Source organism: Pezoporus flaviventris, unplaced genomic scaffold (genome assembly GCF_033815535.1).
Source record: "Pezoporus flaviventris isolate CSIRO_AGI_PZ_B2104156 unplaced genomic scaffold, CSIRO_AGI_Pfla_v1 ptg000083l, whole genome shotgun sequence".
In the NCBI taxonomy this organism is placed as follows: domain Eukaryota; kingdom Metazoa; phylum Chordata; class Aves; order Psittaciformes; family Psittacidae; genus Pezoporus; species Pezoporus flaviventris.
In genome coordinates, this window is record NW_026892631.1 from 2,629,807 (window position 1) to 2,648,988 (window position 19,182).

Below are 19,182 nucleotides of genomic sequence, written 5' to 3' on the forward strand. Positions count from 1 at the left end.
ACTCATTAACGGTCAGCTGTATACTAGTTGCTTTAATAAAATTAATAAAAATGATAATGCTGTAGTTTTGCTTTTTCTGATATGAGGCTCTCCGAGTCTACCATCAGAATACTGCTACTGTAAGTGCAACTTAATCTTTTGAAAGGTATTACTGTTATTTGTGAAGGTATTATTAATTATTTGTGTTGCAGTATCACACATGTAGCTAAACTTTAAGGTATTATTTTGCTTTGTACTTTTCAGACACATAGAATTTGACTAATTGTGCTGCAGAGATCTTGCATGTCTCCAGCAGAAGAAGGAACAAACAAGGCAGGAGTGCCGGATGGTAACAGTGGCCAGAGTCAAGGAGGAATGTGGGAATTGTGGTTTGCCTTAACTTAACCAGTGCCATATGAGAATGATGAAGAGATGTCATGGCAGAGGGATTTTCAAGGAAGGATAGCGCAGAGACCTATGCTTGTGTGATTTGCTTCATTATCATGCAAATAATAATAATTTTGACATGTATACCCATTTTCAGGCTAGTGAGGGAAGGCTGATGTCTGATGCCATCCAAAGCTTTCTGATGGGGAGGCTACTAGACAGCTGCGTTTCAAAGAAGAAAATAACCCAACAGGGCAGGAGATAAGAGAGTGGTCAGGTTGGGATAATAATGATTATACCAATTTCTTTCTTTTTCCTTTTTTTCTTTTTTTCCCCCTCTTTTTCCCTTCTGGATTTGCTTTTGCACATTAAGAACACATGGTTTTGATTTGGACAGAGGGGGCGTGGGAGAAAGTATCTGACAAGAATTCTTTCGTTCAGTGCCTTAAGCAGAAGAATGGCCTAGTTTCCAAGCCTTATGGGTTCAAGAGTACAGCTGTATCTTTCTTATCCACAGGAGATGGGCTTTAGCAAAGTGGAGAATGCCTGTGTTTCTTTCTTTGTAAGATTATTTTCTTTGGTCATATATACACCATGAGGTCATAGAGGTTTTTGGAGTGGTAAGAACAGGGTATGTTCTCCTAATCTTATTTTGAAGGCTTGTGTTTTCTCTGTGCAAACTTTTTTTGTCATTTGGTTTGTTTCCATTCAAGTCTTGAGCGAGTTCTTATGTTGTAGGGAAAAACACATGTTTAGCTAGAGCATTATGCAGCAAGGTTCCTTGTGTCATGAATTATAGTATCCATTTTGAAGCCTTTGTGTGAATCTGAGAGTTGTGGGGCAGGTGATCTAGATGTTTAGTTTCATTTTCCTTTCATAAAGAGAAGCATTTTGGAATGAATGAGGGCAAAATGTAGCTTCACGCTTCAATGTTCTTTTTACGCATCATAAAAGAATATATAGTGTTAAAGTTCAGGATGAATTAATGCAGTTTGATTGTACTGCTTGTTTCATACTTCATGGGTTTTTTCAGGTTCACAGGTGAACATCAAGTTGGATTGTTTGTGGTTGGCATTCTGAAAACTGCACTTACATGGTCAGTGGAGTTAAACGCTGAACTAGAACAAAGAGATTATGTTCCATGAAGCCTTGTTCTCAGTGGGCTCTCTACTGTTATAGGGTCACAAGGACTTACTGTTTATAATAGTATAGCTTCATTTTCAAACTCTGCACTTGAAATTTTCTAATCCTCACTAAAGGCAGGATTTTTTCCCCCATGGTACCTGATTATATTTGGAAATCAGTGTTTCTACTGTAATAGTGGTAAGTTTTTATCATCATAATTGCTGTTGTTCCGCAGACAGACCTCCTGCTAACTTCTTATTGATACCAGTTGTTTTAACACAGAAAAAGTAGTGATTTCATTTTTCTTTTAAGTGCAAGTACAGTGATTTCTATAAAATTGCATTCTCCATCAGTGATTTGTATTTGTACTTGCAGAGGTTTTTTTCTTGCTCTCAGAATGTAGTATAGACCTAGCCTTAATACCTTACTGGTGTTAAACACTTTTCCAGTAGGGCAGATTCACGGACAAACTATTGTATAAGAAGGAGAGATGATTTTACTATTAATGTGGAGCTGGAAAACACTGGTGCAGCTAAAGCCCTCAGACGGATTTCTTACTAATTGGCCTACTAACAACTTGTGAGCTTGAGCTTTCCAAACATTGTGCTGTTGGAAAGAAAGCACTTTAGCATTTCAGTTTAGATACTATCTTTTAGTACCTCAACCTTTCTTTTTAAATATACCTTTATGCTCTATGGTGCCCTCCAGAATGAATATACTACTTGTAAGTTGCTTAACTTACAGTAGTAAGTTACTTGCATGACATGTTTCAAACTTAGCTTGTTTGTGTTCTGGTCATGACATGATCTGTTAGATTTTTTTGTTGTTGCAAATACAATGCTTGCTTTTTGTGTGGGTGCTTTTTTTGTTGTTGTTAGTTGTTTTTTTTTAGTCTTTCTGGAATTTCAGAATCACTAAACATTTTTTTTTATGACTTCACCATTTTTTCTAGGTCTTCATTCTCGAATGTTTACTCCCCTCTAGGTAGTGGTAAATTAAGAATAAATGTTCTCTGCAGTCAAATGTTTCTGAAAACAACTATGAAAACAGGAAAATTCCATTGAAACATTCACATCATTCAGTGTATTGAATTCTAATGCAACTGAATCTGTTTTAATAATTAGCTCTTTCTCCACATTGACTATCAAGCCTGTTTGTTAACATGTTTCTATTTTTCTCACATTCAGAATTAATTCATAAGAGTGTATGTTCTTTCTTCTTATTGCTAAACTGAGCTTTAGTTTGGGCCAGTTGAATTTCAGCTGAGAGAGACTGTTTCTCCTTTTTGTTTTTCTGTGAATAATGTAGTGAAACAGTAAAATCAAAGGGTTGCTGAAGTCTGAAGGACAGTTTAAGACTTCATAGCTGTATGTGATGATGCAGCTTAGACAATTTTGCTGAGCATCCTCTTGAATCTAACCTTAAAAATCCAAAAGGATAAGATGGTCCTTGTTCTTAAAGCAGTTTTCCGTGTGCTTGTTTCATCTTATTTTTTTTTCTGAGTAGTGACCAGGCACACCATAGCTATCATAGTAAAATAGTGTAAGACAGAAGCATTGGAAAGTACTCTCTGAGCTTATCATAATCCTGCATCTTTTGGGACTGAGATAGCAGCTGTAAAAAAAGTTCAGTTGTTTGGGTTTGTTTGGGATTTTTTTCAGATGTCAGGGATTTCTGTATGCTTTTAAGGAAAACACCAATTTACGCAGAAAGACATATGTTCACAGTCGTAGTAGGGCATCTGCACAGTTAAATTCAGCTGGGCTACAATTAACCTTTAAAGGAGTGAACTGGACATGCTCATAGAGCAGTGCCGTGGCATAGGCTGCAGTGATTGATCAGCAGAGTGTGTTTATGTAAAACCCAGAAGTGCAGGTTCTCTCTGTGTCTGTATAGAATGGAAGATCATTATGTTATTTGAAAATTCGCTGTCTTATCAAGACAGCTGATAGACAGTCACTTTACATCACTTAAATCATCGTGGAAGGTAGACTGTCTTCTGCTGGAACAAATGCATTGTCTGCGTGTTTCTAAGTTCTCGTATTCTGTGTTTGCTGTGTATGGATGCAGGGAAATAATTTTCCTTTTATCTTGCTGTCCCTATGTTTGTGGGACACTTTAGGTGTAGGCTGTGAGTGTCGCCTTGAGAAGTGGTCTGCACTCCATTTGTTTAGTTAGCATTAACATGACTTTAGATCAAGATGACTTTTGTAAAGACGCCTGAGATTTAAGTGCTCAGAACCAAGGACTCATGGCTCTTTGTCTGCAAATTATTTCAACTTTGCAGCATTTTATAAAAATGTAAGTTATGTTATCAAAACCTACATTCATAACAGAGTAATATAATGTGGTTTTGGGGGAAAAAAATTATTTTTCTTCACACTTGCATTCTTCAAAAGACTGGCAGTATCAGAAATATCTTGGTTACAGTAAGCTTTAGCCAGTTTTGTTCTTGTGATTTCCAAGCTGCATACCAAATCTAAAGAAGCACTTGCAAAAAAAAACAACAATCCTAGAAGAGCAGTAAAACATTCTTGAAATTGTTCAGTCATTTTGAATGCCTGGTGAGTGTAATCCCTGATAGGTGTTCATAGTCTTAATGATTTCTCAGGTAAGGATTGATAAACATAGTTAATTTATACTGAGGAGAGAATAAAACACATTCATGACTTCAGATCAGTGTCTGCCTTGTTCACCATGATCCTAGTAGAGTAATAACCTTGTTTTATGTTTAAACATGTGGCCTGTAGAATTCACAGAAGTAGGAAAATGTTAATCAGAGCAGAGAATGATATCCAAACTTATATATTTGAATTTGGTAAGAACCTTTGTCCTGTTGTGTTGCACAATGTGTTTTAAACATACGTATCTGCAATGCGGATAGCTTGAATAATAAGACAAAACTTTATTTCACCTCTGATGAAAGCACTTGTGTAGTAAGTACATTGATGTTCACATAGCTGAACATAGAGTTACTGGATAGCCCATGGCAGTCTTTTGCAAGAGCAGATAATGATAATATTACTGGTGACAAAGTCTAATTGGTTTTGTATTATAAAGTAATAGTAGCGCATGATAACTTCTAAAATCTCAAGCAGCGACAAAATTAGGCAAGGTTGTTAGAGAGAAGTGATATCTTTCATTAGCCGGATGTGGTTGGAGAAAATAGATTAGATTTGGATAGATTAGGCTCTAGCAGGGCTTGCTGTAAAGGCTTCTGCCCAAGGCTAACCTTGTGGTAAAACCTGTAGTGCCTCTGCTCCGCTGTACTTCTGGAGGAGGACCCACGCCTTACTCATGATGCAGTAAAACACGCACCTTCTTGTAAGTGGAGACCCAGCCTTAGTCACTATGATAGAGTGCTATTTTCAGCTCTCTTGGAAGTTTTTCTCCTGACTTCCTCCTGTCCCCACTGTGGGTTTTTATCTTTTCCATCTCAACCCAATACTTAAGAAGAAAGTAGAAGAAAAATAAAGTAAAACATCTTTTACTTGTCTCCAAGCACTCCCCTTTTTCAGAGGGGAAGTGGTCATTTATTTGTAATCTTAAAGGTCATCACAGACCATTTTTTCTTATTTAGTCCCTTGAATATTTGACTAATTTCATTTTAAACCTGGTTATATTCTGTGACCTGCTATCACAGCAGCTTATTCCTTACATGCTTCCCAATATCTATCTCTCTGAGGTTCTATTTACCCATGTTCAGTAAGCTGCTGGCCATTTAATATGCCTAATTTCCTATTTTATCACACCCTTGCCCCCATCACCTTGTTTTCTCTCACATTTTGCTTGCTAATGTGCTTTTGTGCTTGAGCTGGGGAACTTGTTGCCAACTTACTTACACTTCTCACTCTTTCTGGGATCTTTTCCAGTTTTGCTCATTTAATGACGTAAGCAAAACCAATACAAAGCTTTACTAAAACTACATAGCTGTTGCTCCTGTTTGTCCTTCAAGTAATATTCTTCTGTATGAATCCCAAGGAGCATTTTGGAATGGGAATAATGTGAACTGGGACTGAAGAAATGCTTTGCTATGGGTGGGTTGGTGGGAGTTGTTTCTGGTTTTGGGGCTCTTACTGAAATTATTAGCAAAAAGGATTACTACAACTTTAAATACTCACCAGTCAGATTACATTTTCCTCACTCTGCACTGCCTTCCCTCCCCCCTAGTAAAGTTACCATGCTTTCTTCTCTCAGATAACAACAGAGAGTAAGCAAAGTTTTATAATGATTACTTAGAAAGATCATGCAATTTTATAATATTCTTTGTACAGAGAGATTTTCTTCATAAACTCAGTAGATAAATGAGAAACGTAATGTGTGAGAATTGCCGAGTTAGGGAAGCAAAGTGTAGGGCATACTGCAGTACATCTAGCAGCAGTGTAAATTACTTGTGCTTAAGGAGTAAATATCTGGAATTCCTTTTCAAGAGTGCATGCTTGGCTTCAGTTGTATATAAGTACCTTTCTAATTCTTAGATGTTTCTGTCATTGCATAAAATAAGCAGAGACACAGCTCAAAAATTCAGAGAATCTCATGCATTAAGAAGGGTCTGATTTCTGCCTTCTTACCTTAGCTTGTTAAATGCTACGTTGAGCTCTTACAGGGGATATGGTTGTTTTCCACAAATGCGTTACACATGTAATGTATTTACTCATATCTCTATTCCAGATAATATTATCGATTGAAGGTAATAGAATTGTTTAAAGCATTTGGGGTTTTTATTTGGTAATTTTTCCAACAGTAATCAGATTTCTTCCCCCTTGCAATTATTACAGCAAGGACTGTGTAGCAGAGAATGTCATTACTTGATGAAGGACTAAAGTAGTGTTTTCTCCTTAAGATTAGACTCTAGGAAGAATAACAATTGTAATCATTCAATACAATGAGATGTATACAGCAAATATGAATACTACTGCCTCTGAGTAGTCTTTACTAGGCATACCTGTGCATAAGAGCTTTTCAGATTTGCTTTTCTTAATTTGATACTAATTTAACAGGGGTGGGTTCTTTTTAAAGTTCTTTCTTCCAGTGATGGATGCAAGATGCACATGAACAAAGAAAATTTATGAAAGCACTTCACAATGAAACTCTTGCTCCATCTACTGCATATTCCAGAGAAATCTTATCTACATAAAGTTGGTATGAGCAATAAGGGTCTATGTAATATAGATGCTGGAATTAGTCAGTGGAAGACATTATTATTAGAGGATGTATGCCTGCAGTAGTGTTCCTGAACAAGCAAAGGGAAATCTAATCCTCAGCCTCTGTAAAGAAAGCAGACTGATAAACTGCATTTAAAAGGTCTTTATTTTTAAAAAAGCTATTCTTGCTTATCCAGTGATTGCAGAAGGGTAATGCTCATATCAAAATAAAATTTGATGTTTTCTAAATGCTACAAGAGAAAACCTTGATTATTATTATAATTTCTGCCATTGTAGGGTGGTTAGTTGGGGGGTTTTGTGTGACCTTTTGTAAAACTTTATATTTTGGTATTGTGCACAAGCTTTTGCACATTTAAATTCAGATTTTTTTACACATTAAATTCATTTCCTAGTGGTGTGTAATATTTTGTTTAAATAGAATTCCTTTCAAAGTCCGTGGTGTCAAGCCTTCTTGGACTAGTAGGGAAGTAAAAGTGTTAGAAAATGAATAGATTCTTTGTTAGCTGCTTGGTGAAACAAGAAACAAAAAAGATGCGGTAGCTTTTGTACCCTGGGATTGGAAGGGTTCTAGTAAGTTTGGTAAATTAAGGAAGAAAATTGTAGCTGGAGTTCCCAGTGAGACTGTGATAATTCAGGAATCACAACAATTGCAGAAGGGGGTGTGTAATTATCTCCCCTACAGTGCTGTGGCTTTCCTCATCTCTTAAGAGGCAAGGAGCTTCTTAGGGCTGTGGATGGGGGAGAGACAGGCTAATGGTGGAGAGAACATAACATTGCTGTCTGACCCACTCTAAGACTTGGAATAATTCAATAATAACCATTTGAAATCTGTATAAGGATGACTTTCCTGTAAGTTTTTCTGGATGGATTCCCAGTTGCTGGTAGGGAGATTGATAGTCCCTATCACCTGCTGACAGTGTCCCATGACTTCTGTAATTTCCTGACTTTCACTTCCTTTAGGCTAAATCAAATTAATTCCTGTTTTAATATGAGATAGTGACTGGTTAGGTAAACCACCATAGTTGGGGATTTCCAGACTGTAAGACTTGTTGCTGTATTGATGTCTAGCTCATGACAGAATCAAGAGTTGCCACTGGTAATAGTGGGCACTGTTGCTGCTACTGGTTATTTGATATAGATCACTATCTAGATAAAGAAGTCTGGAAGTGCCTGACTTTGACAGCTTGCAGTACTGTCTAAAGGCCATAGCTGGGGATCTGGGATTCCTCACCCACTGACTGTCAAGGGTGCAAGAGAGAAAGATTCTTTGGCTTGTATCCTTAAGTTTCACCTATATATATATGTATACACCTATATATATACACACACACATATATATGTATTACTTCTTCCACGTTTTCTTGTCTTTTTACTTTAATGGGCTGGGTAAATCCAGCATCTGTTGTTTTTAAAATTTTCTTTGCATCCTGTGATGTTTCTTCTTTCCCTTCTGTTGCTGACTTATGTAACATGGGCTATTCAATTTACGTTCATTCTTTTTCTTGTGCTTGGCTTTTACATCTCAGCTATAATCACACCTGAGTTCTGTTTACAGTGTGAATTCAGTATACTGACAGGTATCTCTGGTATATGTGTGATTGTCAGTATTCATTACTGTATTACTTTGTCTGCCACTTAAAAGCACATAAAGAAATATGTTCTATTTTACTAGATGTATTAATGCAAAATCTGTGAGGAATACTGCTGCTGTTTGTTTTTTCATTTTCTTCTCCTTCAATTTGGCTTCCTAGTTGCATATATTTCTGAAGTGCTAGATTATGGTAGTTTGTGATCATAAATAATTGAAGCCCAAAGGTTAAAATAGGTGGTTGCATGAGTTTAGAAACGAGGGTCCTTGAGGAGATTTAGCTCTATATAGAGTGTACTCTTTGATCATAAGATACGAGCTGGTCCAAGGGACATGCAGTGTTTGCACAGCTTAAAGTTAAGCATGAGTCTGTGCAAGGCTGGGGAATACATTTGCAAAGTTGAAATGTGGTGTAGCATTATCCACATAAAGGTAAATAGTTACTACAGCCCAACTGAGGACATTTTATTTGATCTGTTAATTAACACATGGAAAACAGGGCAGAGAGCACTCGGCAAAAGACTGTCTTCATTTTGCTTTGCGTTTTTCATTTGCGTTCACAGTGTCCCACTACACCAGCTGGCTTGGATACATCATCATAATCTTCCTCTGTGTGTAAAACATGGTTGATACTTTCAGAACACCAGCTAAGTTTAGTGGTGTCCTTATAACCTTACCTGCAGCTCCTACCATGAGATAAAACTCTGGCAGACTGTTCTGGATAAACAAAACCATTGTAACTGAATAATGCTTGAGTCCAGGCTTATTGCTACACGTGTCCTATGCTGTCGAAGATGCTTCCTCCTCTTAGGAAAGTGGCTAAAATGCATGTTACTACTCAAAGTCAACCTTTGTATCAATGCTTATGAAAAGTAATGTCTGCAGAATGCTGTGTCTGATGATATCCTGGCTTAACTATTAAAACTGTATCTCCTTGGCAAATGTGTTCCAGTAAACACTCTGCACTTCTAAGGCAAGACTTGCTAATGAAATCAGAAGGCCTTGCTGCAGATACGTGTATCAGAAAATGTTATTAAGCCTTAAAGTTGAAGAAAGTAGGCTAGTATGCTTTTGTGCAAGAGACCATGAAGGTGCTGTCCAGGTCAGGAGGGATTCCCTGCCACTCCCTGAGGACTGCAGCTGCTGTGGGAGGGCAGGAGGTAGGCCCTGTGAGTCTGCTGTAAGTCTGTGCAATTTTTCCCTCTTCTGATTTTCAAAATTGACTGGATGCCCATTGTATTGTAGGAAGGGAAATATTAGATGAATCTCCATACCCCTTAGATTAGACTTTCAAGATCCCTAAAAGGTACATGTCAAAAGAATATTGGAAAATCCTGCTGAATATTTGGGTAACTTCATTTGAAATGTAACTTGACGTGATTCTCAAGCATCCCAGAGTCCTGTGGTGCCCTGCAGTTTCTTTTCTAGGACATGTGTGCATCAATTAGTATGTATTGCTATCAGGTTGGATATTTTAATTGGTCATCTCATCACTTTTTAGAAGCGGACTTTACTTCAGAAAGTTAAGAAGACCTTGAGGTAAAATAGTCTTCAAGTAAGATGGTGATCTATCTTGATGGATTCATAATTGGATCCATTGGATGAATCCAGTAATGGGGCTGCTAAGGCTTCAGAAATGCTGCTAAAAGAGTAACTTAATTTTCTCTTCTATGTAGCATGAATGTTAAGGATGCTTTGCCTATGCATATCACTTCTTTAAGCTCACGTTACATGCTTCATACACCAAGTGCAGGGAAACAACACGAATAAGAAAGTCTGCTTATTTGTTTGTGGGATTTCTTTTTTTGTTTGTTTTAGTTGGTTTGCTTTGGAGGTTTTGTTTGCCTGGTGGTTTTGGGGTTTTGTTTGTTTTTGTTTTGTGTGTGTGTTTGTGTGTGTTTTGTTGTTGGATTTTTTTTTACCTTGTTTTGGAATGGGAATAAGTATCTCCCAGCTGCAGTTTCACCACTGGTGTTAACATAGAGCTGATGTGGCCCCCTCTTCCCAGTGATGGATGTTCCCCTTCCTTGCACACCTGCACTGATGCTTGGGATGCTGGGGGTACATGTACTTGAGGAGCTGGCAGGAGAGTTGCTGGGTTTTGCCTGGTGTGGCTTCCTGTGTTGGCTCTCTCTCCTGCTGGCCCAGTGTGGTTGTGACTGGGTGCAGGCGTGTAAACAGCGTTGGATCAGCTTTAGTAGCCATTATGCCACATGTGGACACTTCCAGAGTCGTTTTAGGTATGCTGTGGGCAAGGAAGAAATTCAGGTTTCATAAACTTGGAGAGAAAGAATGATTTGGGGTTCAGAGCCTGGTCCCAATTAGCTGCTGTATGCTTTCTTTCTGTGGAAGAAAACCCCTCATCTGGCCCAGAAGATGGTTTGTTTGATCCTGAGTGTCAGAGACAATTAGGTCTCTAATCTGGTCACTCTTCTGAAATAAACCTTGCCTCTTGCTGCTGTCCTCATCTGGAGGCAAGCCTCAGGTTTCCAAACTGCAGTCTCCAGGCTGCATAAACAGCCCTTTTGCCTCAGTTTTGAAGGTTGATGTTAAACCAGTTTCCACTTCTTGTACTGCTGCAAATGTTTGAGAAGCTCCATGTGCTTGATGTGATCCTGAACCGTAAGTTGTTTCGTGTCTCTCTTCTCCTGCCTTTCATCAGGCCAGTTGAAAAATGACCTGGCTGCATCAGTTATAAGTGCAATGAAAACTCCTGCCAGTTTCCTTTGCCAGAAGTTTCGCTTTCTGGGTGTGTTCCTGTTCTTGTTTGGTTGGTTCTGTTAACGATCAACATCAGCATTTCATTGTCTTTTTGTTTTACTGGGGGGTTTTGAGCAAACTGTGAGTGCCGTGGCATTCAGCAGCAGTGCCCCGTAGCTGCCTGCATCTCTGGGTGCAGGGTTGAACTGATCACATCCTGAGGGAAGTGCAAGAAATGTAGAAAGAACTCTGTCTGCATGAAGGGTCTCTCTCCGTTTAAATGTGTCTAGGAGACTGCAGCAGGAATTGCCTTTCTCTTTCCTTCCCCCTCCCATAAGTGCTTTCCTTCAAAAACGTGGGTTGTGTTAGATTTCATGGGTGAGGAACATAACCATTTTACTTTGACAAGATAAGAAATGTGTACTCTTTTGCTTGATGGGGCTGACTGTAGCTTCTAGTAATACACCAAATTACAAATAAAAATGAGTAAACGTAAGAGGATTTCAGGAAAAAACTCCCCACTTCCCTGGGTTCTACCTGTGGTTTACAGCAGTAGCTTTTAGCTGGCTTGTCTTTAATTCTCACTGGGGCGCCAGGGAGGGCTCAGCAATTAATGGAGATGATATGGGCTGGCTGTCCTGAATTAGCCCTGGAAAATGTTGTTTGTGTGTTTGGGATGAGTCAGGAAGGAAAGTGCCAGGTTGGAATAACTGTGCCAGTTCTCAGTGAAGCGGAACAAAGGCAGGAAGGTCCTGTTCTGCTGCACCTGCACGCCTGGCCGGGCCCAGGGCTTCAGGCTCGGGGAGAGGAGGCAGCATGTTGTCTGAGTGCAGGTTACAAGACCTGATTCAATGCTATGAAGGTATTTGTTGTTCTGAAGTGTTTTGGCTGACTTCTCAGGGGAGGACCAGTGCAATTATTATGTTTTAATCCTTTAAATAAAAAGTCTGTGACTCCATGTAACAACGAACTCCACCCTTCCATATGACGTTACTGCTGTGTTAAAAAGGAAGAGAAACTGGGAGCAAGCTTACTATAACATGGGCAGGATTTATGACAAGTTAGTGTCACTATATGAAGATTACAAGTATTCTGAAGAACCTTGTGTATGGACTTTTGAAACTCAGCTGTGTGTGGCACTGCACTGGTCATGGGCTCTGTTTTCTGTCCTAGATTACTGCAAGTATGGAGCTGTAAACATCACATCCTGTGTAGTTTGTGATTAGGAAAACAATTCTGTTTCAAAGTTGGCAAACTTATTTCTGCTATGTCTCACAAAGCCCTGTTGAGCACTTAAAAGCAAACAAACAAAAAACCCCGAAAAACCCAAAAAGCCTCACCAAAACTTGAAGGGGCTTAGGAACCATAGTAACAAGCACAGGATAAGATTTATTCAGTGCTCAGCATAACTTTAACTGTCACCAACATATGTATGCTTTTAAAAGGCATCTTTGTTGTAAATTGACATTAAGGGATTGTATTTCACCTTGCAATAGAAATGGTTCCTTATTAGCTTTGAAGTCTTTTTTTTTAAATACAGAATATTACAACTGGGAAGAAGAGAAAGAAATAGAAAAAAAAAGAGCAAGGGGAAGTTATTGTGTTGAGTATCTCACTTGATAATATCTATTGAACTCCATGCTTGTAGTTTGGATTTAAGTTTTATATAATGGCTTTCAGAGTTACAGGATCAGTTAATGAAATGTTCGCATATGCTTGACTGAGGTCAGCTGTATTCAAAATCATTGTTTCTTATTGCTGACATCTTCAAGCTCTTTTAAAAGTCCGTGGCTGGAATTCCTACATATTATGTAAATCTGATATAAACTGAAAGATGCATATGTATGTGTTTGATTCCTTTTTTTTTTTTTTTTTTTTTTGCACTTCTGGAAAGCGTCTGTGAGCAGGCTCAAACTGTGGCTACAAGTTCCAGACAAATGTCCTGGTATTGTCTGATTGTCTTCTGTCCCTGTCATTTATTGACCTTGGTATCTGATTTAAAAATCTATATATACTTTTTTTTCTCCCCCTCACTGTGTGTGTGTTTCTTGGGTTTTTCTGAGCAGAGTCCTGTGTATAATCCTGTTGCAGTGGAGTAGGTTGATTGCTTTGCATTTGTGATTTATTTTTCTGAATGACAAAGCTTCTCTCGTGCATTCCCAATCTAGTATACATATCATAATTTCTGATCAGCAATTAAAGGAATCAGGGTGTATACATTCAGTCTTAATTGTCGTCCGTCCCCACCCCAGCACTTTTTCATATGTCTGAAATACAAAAAAGTCAGAGTAGATAATTCTCTATTAATGTTCTGATTGAGATCATAGGTGCTTTAGTAATTGTAGTATGATGCAACAGGTACGTGTGGCCAGAATGAGCTGTGGTTTTGTGCAGATGGGAGGTTTACCTGGAAGAGGGGTGAATCCCCTTCTGCACAGGCTGATAGATCAGGTACTATTTTCTTGTGCAGTTTGGAGTTTGCACTACGCTTCATACCCTGTAAATCTGGACCTCTGAGTGCTCTTGATATGTGATGTAGAGCAAGCTGGTACAAATGTTTCTGTTAATTTCTAAGTTGAGGTTTACCAAGATCTTCCTTCTAGTTTACTTTCAGTTTGATTGTTACGTTAGCAAAAGACTTGCTTGTAGTGGCTTGCTAGAAGCAAGAGAGCTTGCAATTGCCGAGAGCAAGCAGTTTAAACATGAAAATATCCGGGACTTTACTTCTCTTTCTCCCCTTTCCTTCCCCTGAATTCTGAATCAAAGCCATTGCAGATGAGAGCTGTTTAGGAAGACAGTCTTTTAAAGCTGTCAGACTCCCTCTGTCTGGCATAGCTATTTTGATTACCTTGCAGAATATGACAGCTGTTACAAATGCTCGTGTGTATTGCACATGCTTGAAAATGTTGGGAGTTATGAATATAAAAATTGCCTGGAAGAAATTTAAGTTCAGAACAGGAGATGATAGAGGAAGTGTGGTGATGTGCCTTTTCTAGCACTGTGTGTGAATGCTTTGCTTCCATGGACTGACTATACCAAGGAATTTGCCTTGCAGTAATTCAAGAAGGGGAAAATTCAGGACAAAGATGTTTGTTTAATCAAGTGTGGTGTATTTGCAGGCAGATCGATGTGTGGAAGTTGCCTATTACTCAGAAAGGCTATAGAGGCTGCCAGTTTTACTTGATTGAGAAGGACTGTGATTTGGTGGCCAGAATAGTTCTGGGGGCATTTTAAGAATAAGCTGTAAGAGCAGTTTATATATTTGGTGTTGTAAGTTTAATTATAGTGTATAATATGTGAGAATACTACTCCAGTGGCAAGCTGAGTGGCTAAAGGATGCTGAATAAGCAGAGTATATACTTTTTATCTACTTTGTGGGGTTAGTTCTTTGGTGCTTCCTCCGAGGTAATGTGTCTGGGCATCGGGTCATCTTGCTTTTGCAAAGCTACCTTAGGTAAACAAGGAAAACGATAGCTTTGAGCCTTGGGGAAGCAGTGGATCAAGTTAACTCTTGCAATTTTAGTACCTTTGGGTTTGCTATAACTCTAATGGAATGTGTCAGAAACAAACCTAGCTAGGCATAGTAAGTGTTAATTGAGCTCTTTTCAGTAGCAATCTTAAATTGAATGCTACTTTTCTGAGGTGTCAGAAAAAGTGGTGGATTCTGTTTTGTGTGGATTTTTCCTGTTGTATTGGTTTTTATTTTTTAAATACCTGATTAATATGCAGAATACTAAGTGGCTGTTCTAATATACCCTTTCAACTCTAAACATTTGTTACTGCTGCACCTTTATTGTTTAAAATCACATTTTATATTAAGAAACATAGTTTTTTCTACTGATTTCCAGGCATTTTATTTAACACTGACATAAACTGAACATACAGCAACGGTGTATATGAGGTACTAGTAAGGTAGTGTTTTCCACTAAAAAAAAAATAGAGAAATACCAGAATCCCTAACTAAAATCCCATGTGGTTAGCTGGAACTGTTTGAGATGATAGTGAGCTCCAGGGAGAGCAGTGGTTTTTACAGCCTGCTTTTTTCCAGCACCCTGTAAAACTTCTCAGATTTTAGAGATTGTTCTTCTGCAATGGCGTAATCAAATAGCCACATAGTAGCTGATGCATAATGAATGAACCTATTGTAATGGACCAGAAAGATCTTTAAACTATGTAGTCTGTCTTTCTAGACAATGTGGATATTAACGTGCTTCTGTGAAATTCAGCTTTAGCATTGTTTGGAAATCATCTCTGAGATACCATTATTTGACTGACCTTTGTTGTTGCTGTTTTCCAACATCTTAACCTTGACATGTTTCGATGTTGTTGAATGCTTATTTCTAGAAGTTGCTGAGTTTCTAGTTCAAATTCTTCTGTACTTTCCAACAAGAGCAAGCTGTTGATGTGCAAAAGAAAGCCGATTGCAAGACTTAAGAAGAATAATTTGAATTTCATGCAGTTCTGTTCAAATTCAGAAGTTTGTGAGCCATATCTATGTATATAAACTAAGAAACTTGACCTTTGTTATGCATGTTTTCTGTCATCCTTGGGCATAAGCTGGGGAGAATGGTTGACTCTGAAGATAACCTAAGAGAGAATAATTAAGAAACTGTCCAGAGGGGCTTTGTTTTTCTGTCACAGGAAGGCCAAAGTCATCATGACCATGAACTTTGTTACTTTCCCCAGCAACACACACTTCAGATTTGTTTCTGCATTATATTGTCATTTATGCTTTCAATAACAATAGCTATAGCTGCTTTCCTTGTTAAATCGGCATTAAAATTATCTCTCCTGTGAAGCCCCGTACGCTTTGCCTATGGCATTGGTTTTGGTTAGATATCCAAATGTTTATCTAAAAGATTCCTTTGAGCTGGAAGTAGGCTAATCCTGTGAAGCATATGAAATTGGCAGTTGATATTGGGGTTTCTAATGCTTCTGGTAGGCATTGTAATTCAAGTAGTGAAAACCTAATTGTGTGCATAAACAGGCTCAAAGACTTCCAAAACTTGCTTGTGTAGCATAGTGCTGTAGCTCTGGACAGGGTTCTAGGTACAACTGTAATATTCATTATTGGCACTGTAAAATTACTGATCTGGAGGGTGTTGTAGGATCACAGACTGGTTTGGGTTGGGAGGGACCTTAAAGCTCATCTAGTTCCAACCCCCTGCCACGGGCAGGGACACCTTCCACTAGAGCAGGTTGCTCCAAGCCCCATCCAACCTGGCCTTGAACACTGCCAGGGATGGGGCAGCCATGGCTTCTCTGGGCAACCTGTGCCAGCGCCTCAGCACCCTCATAGTGGAGAACTTCTTCTTAATGTCTAATCTAAATCTCACATAAATTTCTTAGGTAAGATTTTTTTGGGCTGTGGTTTTATCACATGTAGGAATAATGTTGAAGTAATATTTCAAAGCCTCTTTGCCTGGCTCTGTCCTTCTGATCCTCTCTTTTCAAGACCAGAAAAAGTATTTTAATTATGTGTTTCTAAAGGATAAACATTACTGCTAGTGTGTTACTTCATGGTTGAATAAATTTGTCTGATACACAGAATCTAAGCATGCCTGACTTGCTTGGTTCTGGGGTAGCTTGCAAAACAGTTTAGCAGTGGGGTAAAGTGGTATTTTGCAGAGAGACTCTGGTAATGAAAAGACAAACAGAGAATTATCTTTAGGACCATTCTCCTGGCTGTAGTGAATAATTAATAATGCTTTAGGTGATGTAAGCAGAGCTGTGCTACATTTGGGAAGAACATTCTGGTTGTGGTATACTCCTTGTTTTTTCCGGTTCTCTGGCAGCTGTTTGTTAGTTTTCCCAATTCTGCTAGTGCTTATGTCCTGAAATAGTCCCCCTGAGCCAAGTGGAATTATCTGTGAGCCATGGTGTTTACAGGAGGGGATTGACTTTAGTGTATAATAAAAACACACTGGAGCTAGAAGCAGTCTTTACATTTTGCTTGTAGAAGAAAACAATTATTTGCATAAGGAATGATGGGTGAAATCAGCGTAGACCCACATTAGATTTGATACTGGGAGAAGCCAAGTAAAGCCTTCCGCTGCCTTCTGACTCTGCTTTCAGCTTGATGTCAAAGATCTAGAAACCTTTGGTCTGTAAAGAAGGTCTCAGAGCTGTAAAGGTACAGGTACAAAGATACAGGTTCCCACTTTTTGACTGAAGCAGTGAATAGTGGGAAAATATTGAGGTGTCTTTTGAGTTACGTTGATGCTTTATGCTTAGCAGGAGCTGGGTGAACTAGTAAGCATGCCTTTCTGTTGTTGAAACCTAAAGACATGTTGTTGTTGAAACCTAAAAACTGGTCTGCAAAGACATTGGTTCTACCTACAGTATTTTCCTGCCTTAAAATCCTTACCTTAAGAGAGTAGGGGCTGAATTTTACCTGTTACATTTGTACCCAGTAAGTTAGAAAGCAATTTGAAATACTGAAACACTTAACACCTCTTTAACATTTTCTGTTACTTTGGTTTCTCCTTGAAACACTTCCAAGCCCCATCTGTATGTTGCCCCTTATATACTTGGAAGTTAAAGGGTACAGAAGCTCTGCAGATTTCAGTGACTAACACTTAATGTGGGATGATGTGTTGGTATGCATTAAAAATAACATCCTTATAGTTCTTCAGACTTTTTAAGATTTAAAATTGTATTTATGAGGTATCATGGAGGTTTTTAAGAATGGATCATTATTTTTAACTAAAGGTGTAGAGTGTTCGTTATTTGAATGAGAACTTCTCTGCCTTACAGAAAGATGCAGACAGGTTTGGGGAGCAAAGCTTACTTGAATAAATACTTTTCTCATAATGTTATTTGGAGAAAGTTAAGAATAAAATAATTGAGTGAAATCTTATTTCCAAATATGCCAAAGTACAAATATTTATAGTTTTGTTTTGAAAAGACTAAATTTGGTTAGGATTAGTCAAGTTTGTAATATAGTAGTGTAGTGTGTAGTTTGGCACAGTTTCATATTAAAGTCTGTAATGGTTTGTTGATTACTACCTAGGTGTCTCTAGTTTTATTTTGGGGGCTTGTGAAAATCTGTCTGTAGGCTTTTCCTGAGATATTGTCCAAAGACAGCACATTCTGCTTAGGCTGCATCCAAAGTTATCATATATATATTGTAAAAGTAAATAAATTACTCCCCTCTACACCTTTCTATGCTTTTAGTCTGTTTTGCTGCACTGTCTAAAATCCAAATAGCTAAATTCCAAACTACTTTATCTGCCTTTCAGCATACATCTGTGGATGGATACACTGAACCCCATGTCCAGCCTATCAAGTCAAGTAGCAGACAAAACATCCCCAGATGTAGAAACTCCATTACATCTACCAATGAAGAACATCCTCACATTGGAAATTATCGCTTACTGAAAACAATAGGAAAAGGAAATTTTGCCAAAGTGAAACTGGCCAGGCATGTGCTTACTGGAAGAGAGGTAAGCGTTCATATTGCTAAATCTATTGATAGATAGGTAGATCAGTCTTTGTTATTGAAGTATATTGATGGACAGATCTTGTGTTTGGAGGACCTGGTTTTGCAGTGGACAAGATAGCATTGTTCTGTCCAAACACTGACAAGTATAACACTGATTCCTTGGTATTACCATCTTGTGGCAAAGCTCTGAGCTCCTGCTGATAAATCCTCATAGGTGAGGCGATTTTGCTTGACATGATGCATAAAAGCAGACATATATGTATGTCTTACAGGTATATCTATGATTTTGCTTGCGAAGGTGCAATATATTTTTGTGCAAACATTTTTCTGAGTTTAATAATTAATTTTGTTTTGTTTTGTTTTTTTCCCCAAGGTTGCTGTGAAAATAATAGATAAAACACAGCTAAATCCTACTAGTCTGCAAAAGGTAAGAATATGCCGTAACATCTGAAATTCTATGAACAGTTGAACTGGGATCTTTTGGGTATTTAACAAAAATACTTGGTCCATTTATCTTGCTAAACAAATATCTTTGTGTACATATGACCTTGGGAGACAGTATTTGCTATAAGGTGCAAGTTGTCTAAGGGCAGTTACTCTGTGTGTTTCATATCTAAGCATTGCTTCTTTGTTCTTCCTTCCTCCTTCAGCTTTGTTCATTGCTGACAGTAAAATTTGTATCTAATTAGGTACACAAGTAGTTTGTCTAACTAATAAATCAAGACATAATGCTGTAAAAGTTTTTTCTTTGTTTTTTCTGTAATATAGTAATTGTGTATAGAATTGCCAGAATG

The 19,182-nt window shown here is 38.2% G+C and overlaps 1 protein-coding gene and 1 long non-coding RNA gene across 10 annotated transcripts in view; both read left to right on the top strand.

The window, feature by feature from the left end:
- LOC133280431 (uncharacterized) overlaps positions 1 to 19,182 on the top strand; it is a 148,249-nt gene that overhangs the window by 66,555 nt on the left and 62,512 nt on the right. The window lies entirely within an intron of this gene.
- MARK1 (microtubule affinity regulating kinase 1) overlaps positions 1 to 19,182 on the top strand; it is a 58,139-nt gene that overhangs the window by 4,410 nt on the left and 34,547 nt on the right. For all 9 annotated transcript variants that reach the window (XR_009747217.1, XM_061475348.1, XM_061475349.1 and 6 more), the window contains exons 2-3: positions 18,186 to 18,389; positions 18,762 to 18,815. Coding sequence is in view for 8 of the 9 variants with exons in the window: in XM_061475348.1 (XP_061331332.1) it covers positions 18,186 to 18,389; positions 18,762 to 18,815 (258 nt within the window). In the remaining variant the exon portion in view is untranslated. The remainder of the gene's footprint in view (positions 1 to 18,185; positions 18,390 to 18,761; positions 18,816 to 19,182) is intronic.